The sequence below is a fragment of the Castanea sativa genome, chromosome 1 (genome assembly GCF_040712315.1).
Source record: "Castanea sativa cultivar Marrone di Chiusa Pesio chromosome 1, ASM4071231v1".
NCBI classification, from domain to species: domain Eukaryota; kingdom Viridiplantae; phylum Streptophyta; class Magnoliopsida; order Fagales; family Fagaceae; genus Castanea; species Castanea sativa.
The window spans coordinates 49,667,844-49,675,982 of record NC_134013.1 but is presented as its reverse complement, the minus strand read 5'-3'; the positions used below and the strand labels follow the sequence as shown (position 1 = coordinate 49,675,982).

Below are 8,139 nucleotides of genomic sequence, written 5' to 3'. Positions count from 1 at the left end.
ATAGTACAAGTAGATTTCATTATCTTATTCCTAGAGGTAATTGGAGCAAGGGTTAAGGGTTATAAATGGGGATGATGATGTAGTTTATATGTGTGAGATTCATTTTACATGGCCTACAGATTAGATAACATTATATGTCGATGGTGGTGAAGAGCCGTTTGCAGTTGAGGAACCATTTGCTAATAAGGAAGTAGGGGGTCGAATGGTGATGATATGCATGAGGTGGGTTAGAATGATGATGATGTGCATGAGGTGAGTCAGAATGGTGATGATGTGCATGAGATGGGTCAGAATGATGATGATGTGCGTGAGGGAGGTAATGTGGATGCTGAAGGAGGTGGTGGATAAGCCTGTCTAGAGCTTGATTGGTTGGAAGAAGGGTTTGAGGGACCAGATTTTGATGATGATGTATTTGAAAATTTAGATGGTGGGCCATCTACACATGATAGACTTAATGGCAGTGCAGTAACCCTACATAGGCCCTCTGAGGGAGATAATGTCAATGCAGCCCCACATAGGCCTACTATAGTTGACAATGACAAGGAATTAGCAATTAGGTCTAATTCAAGAGAGAATGGGTTTATGGAAGAGGGTGAATGGATTGACCCACCTATTGAAGATGACATAGAAAGTTTAGTAGGGTCTGATGATGATTAGCCAGAATAAACTATTGCAAAATAACCTGAGTTTAATGTCCAAACTGACATGAGAAAACCAGTGTTAAAGAAGGGAATGAAGTTTCCAAACTCTAATGTATTTAAGGAGGCCTTGAGGGAATATGCTATAAAGAAGCCAATCGATATCAAGTTCAAGTTGAATGAGAAGAAGAAGATGTTTATTGCATGAATGAATGTGGATGGAGGTGTTATACATCTCAACTATATGGGGAGTTGACATTCCAAATAAAAACATTCAATCCGGAGTGCACCTACCCTAGATCCTTCAAACACAGCCAAGTGACTGCAAGTTATATTGCAAAGAAGTTTGTGTAGGATTTTGACAAAAATTCCAATTGGAAAGTGGCTGGTGTTCAACATCATGTGAAGTAAAAACTTAAAGCTGACATAAGTTACAGTCAGGTGTATAGAACAAAAAGGAAAGCTACTAATTTGATTACTAGGGATGAACAGCTACAATATGGGAAGCTTAGGGATTATGCAGAGATGATAAGATTGAATGATAAAGGAAGTAGGGTTATTTTGCAAACTGAAATGGAAGATGAAAATGCACAACCCAAATTTAAGAGAATGTATATTAGGTATAATGCACAAAAAGTTGGTTTTTTGGGAGATTGTAGACCAATCATTGGTTTAGATGGGTGCCACTTGAAAGGGATATTTGGGGGGCAAATAATTTTTGCCACAGATAGAGATGGAAATGATAACATTTTCCCAGTTACATTTGTTGTTGTTAAGCAAGAGAACAAAGATTCGTGGGTGTGGTTTCTGCAGCAGTTTTCAGATGGCATTGGGAATCCAAAGCAACTTAATCTAGTCTTTATCACTAATAGACAAAAGGTATGACCTAGAATTGTAGTAACATATTTAACCCACATATTTAAAGTTGAATAATACATGCATGAGTTCATTTCAACATGTTTAACTAACATATTTACTTAATCTGTTTTGTATATGAATTAGGGTTTTATACTTGCAATTGAGATGTTGTTCCCAACTTGTGAGCATAGATATTGTGTGAAGCATATCTATAATAATTTTAAAGTGGACCATATGGGCTTGGAGTTGAAGGATGCACGTGGAGATGTGCTGAAGCCACAACAATCAGGGAGTTTGAGACAAGAATGCAGGAATTGAAGGATTTGGATGTCAAGGCATGGGAGTATCTTGTTGACATCAACTCTACACAATGGTCTAAGTCTCATTTTAGTAGTAGAGCTTTGTGTGACTATTTAGCTAATAACTTGAGTGAGTCTTTTAATTCCATGATCTTAGAAGCTAGGGATAAGCCAATTTTAGCAATGTTGGAGTGGATCAAAGTTAGGCTCACTACCAAACTATACAAAAAGATGAAAGGTATAGAGAAATACACTGGAAAGGTGTGTCCTAATATTCAAGACAAATTAGAGAAGTTAAAACATGAATCTATACCTTTCTATGCTACTTCATCAAGCAAGTTCATGTATGAGGTTGATAATGGTTGTGAGAGACATGTGGTTGACTTGATTAGAAAAACATGCAGTTGTAGGATTTGGAATTTGACAGGACTTCCTTGCAAACATGGGATCTCTGCTATTGTTAAGAATCTAGAGAATGTGGAGGACTATGTGCATCCTTGTTACTTGAGAGAGACATTTGTTGAAACTTATAAAGAGATAATACAGCCAATGCCTGGCCAGTCTAAGTGGCTTGAGACTAACCAACCTGCTCTTGTTGCTCCTCATGTGTATAAACCACCTGGCAGACCACCAAAGCAAAGAAAAAGAGATCTTGAAGAGCCAAGGAACCTTTATAGAGTTTTTAAGATGAACAAGACAGTTAAGTGTGAAAAGTGCCATAAAGAAGGACATAATGCAAGAGGGTGTAAGGCAAGCATCACTGGTGAAACTCCATGGCAGAGAAGAGACAAACTTGCCAAATCAAAACCTGTAAGTATTTTCATGCTTTGAACTGTAGTCATTTCCTCAATATTTCATGTGTATGTACAACCCTATTTGTAGGCACAAGGTAGTAAGTTAACAACAACAAAGCAGACTACAACACTTCAAATTGCATCTCAACCACCAAGTACTAGATCTCAGCCTGCATACAGACCTTTTGGTCAAACTGCATCTCAACTTGCACCAAACAATAGATCTGAGGCAGCAACTCAATGTCCAACTGCATCTATGGCCAACCGGTTCTCTTTATCCTCACAACCAAGCTTCCGTACCCCTAGAGAGACATGAGATTCTTTACCATCTCAGGCACCTCTACTTTCTTGTATTTTGTTTCTTTTTTTCCTCTTACTTGATATTGTTAGACCATCTTGCTAATTGTTGGATTTTGGTTATGTAGCCAACAAGTTCATCTGTGAGCACTAGTGGTGTACCAAGTCAAGGAAGTGGTGGTGGTGTTGCTATGGGGTTTAAAGGTAGAAAGTTTGGTGTATCAAGGACAACAAAGATTCAACCACTTAGTGGAAAGGGCAAGAAGGCTGGCAATGGCACCAAAAGCAGTAAATGAAGATGGAAAATGTTTTTCTCAACCACTTATTTTGTTATAGTTCCAACACTTAATGTAACTAATATTTAAATTGGTCAAGTGTCAAAAACAATATTGGAAATTTTGGTTGGAAGATGTGTATGTCTGATGTGTGGTGGACTAGTAGTTAGGTTTTGGTTGTAAATCTGTCTGCATGTGACATAAAGTCACAATGATTGTCTTTACTTTTGGCAGATTATGACATTATCTAGATTTTATTAATGTGCATTGAGACAGGATAAAATATTTTGTTGTCTTGTACTTGTCTTTGCTTTTGGTGGATTTACACGAGTATGTGTTTTGCTTGGCTTGTGCTTTTGGTGGATTTACACAAGTCTATGTATTGACACAACAAATCATGTGTATGTGTAAAACATGTTCCATTTGTGGGCAGGTGTAGCATAGAACCAAAATCAATATATTTTATTATATGTTGTGGCAATATATATGGATCCATTTATGGGCAAGAAGCAAATCATGTTATTAACATTTCCACATAACATTTTGTGATAATATATATCAATCCAAATCCCAGAATGAAGTAAAAATAAATAAATAAATAAATAAATAAACTACAAAACATTTGCACAAAAACAACACTTTGTATTTCAAGAGATAGATACAATAATCAAGGGCTTAAATAGGGTTGGTATACCACCAAAATTTATTCAATTACCCAACCACATTTCAACATCCCCCCAAGCATCATGGAAAATTAAGGGTCCTCACCCTTGTATTGTTGTTCACTGAGACAAAACACAACAACATCATTACAAAAATGAAAAATAACCATGACAAAACTAGTATCAGCTTGTACAATCTCTCACTCTCTCTAACCCTCTTAAGTTTCTCCCTATCTTCTACATAAAGTTCATGAGCTTCTCTTTCCCTCTGGTTAGATCTTTCTTCCATTTCCCTAGTTGTCATTTCTCTCCGATTTGCAAGCTGCAGTTCATTCTCAAGCATACTTAGCCTTTCACGGACAAGTGGGGCAGTTTTAGTCTTACAAGTTTCGTTATCCACCCATTGAAAGAAGCCATATTTGGGACCAACCTGATCATTACAATTACAAAAATTAATTTCACAGTTTAAAATTAATCACAACTAATAATTCCATTCAATTCAAATGAAATACAACAATGGAATTGCCTCTTACATTAAATTGACTACAACCAAGGAATCTTCTTCCATAGTTACCAGCTTTTCGACTTGTTCGTAGGGCAAAAATCTCATGGGTACATAAATGACCATCTAAGGCATAGTAAAACCACTAGTTGTAGAGCCATTACTAGTTGATGAAGACATAGCAAAAATCTGTTACAAGTCGCATGGTTAAAATTTTTAGCATAGATTTGCACGTAAATTGTCCTAGCAAAAACCCAATTTGGAAAAAAAAATTAAAACCCTAGGTTTCAAAAATTAAAAGGATCTACCTAGAATCGGATGAACAGAGCATATGAAAGTAAAAGAAAACTAAAACTTGAAGCTGACAAAGTTAGGAACTCACCCAATCAAGAGAAAACGGACAGATCAAGCAAAAAAAATCAAAAATACGATTTGCAACAGCTAAACCCAAAATCTGTGTCTCATTCTTCCTCGGTTTACTTGCACGATCAAAACTCAAATGGTTCTCAGTCCATTATTTCAAGCACATTGCATTGTAGCATCAAGGATCTTAGCTTGGTGAGCATGTTGGATGGGAGTGTGTTTTGGGAGTGATGAGTGTTTGATTTGTTTTGGCATTTGTTTTTGATGAATTATGTGTTAGAGTAACGTCTAAAAGGGAGGTGGGTTACAGAATAGTAACGGAGTGAAACACAGGTGAGTAAAGTGTCAAAAATGAAACCACGGGTAGGTAAGTTAAATCCGAGAAAAACTATAGGTGGGTAATCTGTGATTCCCCCTAAAAATAATTATCATATATAGTTCCACAAATCTATATAATAACTAATAGTCGAAACATTTGACTTTTTGTTGACCACTTCTCATTGTGTCACGTGGCTATATAAATTTATGCCACGTATATATTTAAAAAGCACCGAACAGTTGTGCCTTTTGAACGAAAGGAGCCTATTGACTGAAAATGTGCATGTTAAACGAAAAAGGTACCTATTGAATGAAAATATGCCTATTGAAGAGTTATAATCCTTTGGGTATAAATAGTGGTTTATATTCATTTGGTAACTTCTTTTCAATTTCTTCCATTTCTCTAAAATTGCTATTTGTAAGTCGGTATTTTTTTTTTTGGTTAAATAGTGAAAATGTCTAGGAATCAAGCCACATCAATGGTAGCAACAAAAATACTCAACGATTTCTTCATTTGGTAACTTCTTCTCTTTCATTTTTCTTAGAAACATAAATTACTTATGACTACAATTAAAAAACACATAAAGCTATAACTTTTCATTTGGCAAACCGTACCAGTCCTATTTTTCCTGCCGTTGGTGTGCAATTTCACCATTCCTTTGGATAGTTATTAATTTTTGCAACCCTCTCAACTAAGCATGCAAGAAATTAGTATATTTTAATGAAAGGAACAGAAAATATAATGAAGGGTTGGAGGCTCTAGGGTTTTGGTACAGAATGAGAAGATTAAGTATTTTTTTAATATATATATATGGGACCCACTAATTGAATTGATGATAAAAAAAAAAAAAGATTATCTTGAATTTAGCTTCATCCTATCTGATTCTGAAAAAGAAAAAAGAAAAAAGTTTCACCCTATCTAAAAGACTAAACAATTAAAATGGCATTTTCACTATTCATTTAACTACTACTATTATGATATATATTTATTTATGAGATAAGCAAGAAACTTAAAATACTTCAATAATGAAATGGGTAAAAACGTTAAATGTGGGACAAGATAAAAAAAATTCCGAAAAATGATTAGGTTGGATTGATGCATCAGGGAAGTTCTGATCCCATATTTTTCGGCGTTTATGTGCCTATACGCCTATGGTATATATAAAATGAAAAGGTCAAAGGCCTTGTATCTAAATTGACACATCTCCATATATAAAGTGCTTGGGGGGTTTAGGGAGGAAAGGGCTCGAACCACGGGATTAGTAGCATGTTATAATTATCTCTAAAAATATATTTATAAAATGAGAAGAAATATTTGCGATTATTGGGACAGGATCACGGGGAATGGAAAACATAAATTATAAAAAGAGAAGTGTGTACCTGTTCTTAGACTTTTTCGCTATTTAGCAAAACAAACAAAAATTAGCAATTTTTAATAATATCCACAGGTTTTTTTGTGTTTTTAAGAAAAATGAATAAGAAGAAGTTATCAAATAAATTTGACAACTATTTATACCCAAAGGATTATGATCATTCAATAGACACATTTTTGTTCAATAGGTACATTTTCGTTCAATTTGAAAGGTTATAACATTTCAATAGACACCTTTTGGTATATATATTACAACCTTTCAATATAAAACTGAAACATTTGACTTTTTATTGATCTTTTCTTATTGTGCCATATGGCTACATAAATTAATGCCACGTATATATTTTAAAATACTGAATATTTGTGACTTTTCATTTTTCAATAGACACATTTTTGGTCAACAGGTACATTTTTATTCAATAGACACATTGTTGGTCAATAGGCATCTTTTAGTATATCTAATATGAAGGGTTATGACCTTTTAATAGGCACTTTTTAGTATACACATTTTCAACCAATAAACACATTTTTGGCCAATAAGCACTTTTTCGATCAATAGGTAACTTTTTATATATCCAATATGAAGAGTTATGACCTTTCAATAAACATTTTTTGGTATGCACTTTTCTGGCCAATGGGTACCTTTCCGGCCAATAAATACCTTCCGGTCAATAGACACATTTTTCATTCAATAGGCACTTTTTGGCATATATATTACAACCTATCTTTTATATATATATATATATATATATATATATATATATATACAATACAAATTAATAAATAAAAAAACATTACTTTCTTCTGTCCAACTAATAAAACTTTGTGCTATTTCTTTCAATATCATTTTTTTTTATTTAGATTTCATGCATTTTTGCTTATTGCTTCAACTAAAAAATAATGGTTTTTTTTTTCTTGAAACTCATTCGGTAGCTATTTTCATGCATCACACGGATTAACGACTAATAATAATATAAAAAGGAAGGAGCTTCTTCTCAAATGTTTTGTGTATCCCATTATTATGTACATGTTCATAGAGTTCGTTTATAATCACTAACATGATAGAATAACATAATAAGTAACTGGTAAGATAATAATAAAATGTTGCCTAATATTTTGCACAAACTCTACTAAAACAAATATTTAAAATTTCTTTTGATTGATTTGTAACAAATATTGCCTACATGAGATAGCAATACAGATTAGGATTAATTATAGCGTAAACACTTCAAATTTACTTTGTTAATTTAAAACCTTGACTGTTGGTGGCAAAAGTTTTTCTAGTTTAGGGTTTTTTCTCCGTGACCGTATCACGTGTATACTCTATATTCCACATTGTTTATTTTTGTGGTATTGGTGCATGCTTGGATAACCATAGACATGAAAGCATAATTGATTAATTAAGTTAACTTGGCCTAAAGTTGGTTAATTCGCAACAACCCGGGTCTAAATTTCTCTACACAAACAGATAAAGACCAAAGAAAAGGAAAGAAGACAGCACATCTTAATAGAACAATAAGTTGCATAGAAATTAATTAAGCAGAGTATATACACTAATAATTGGAAAAAGTCAGAAAGAAGATAAGAGTTTTGGGAAAAAAAATATTGTGTTTAGGATATCCGGTAAGACTAACTAAAGGCATCTCTGTCATCTTAATAAATTACTAAATTTGCTTTAAAACCTAGAAATTAAACATATAGAGTCCAAAGAAATAAATTACTAAATTTGCTTTAAAACCTAGAAATTAAACATATAGAGTC

At 33.7% G+C, this 8,139-nt stretch overlaps 1 protein-coding gene across 1 annotated transcript; it reads left to right on the top strand.

Annotated features, from left to right (window-relative positions):
* Positions 1-705: 705 nt before the first annotated feature.
* Positions 706-1,814, top strand: LOC142628940 (uncharacterized). The gene is made up of 3 exons (XM_075802961.1): positions 706-833; positions 1,076-1,517; positions 1,641-1,814. The coding sequence occupies exons 1-3, from the start codon at positions 706-708 to the stop codon at positions 1,812-1,814; spliced, it is 744 nt and encodes a 247-aa protein (XP_075659076.1).
* The last annotated feature ends 6,325 nt before the right edge of the window (positions 1,815-8,139 follow it).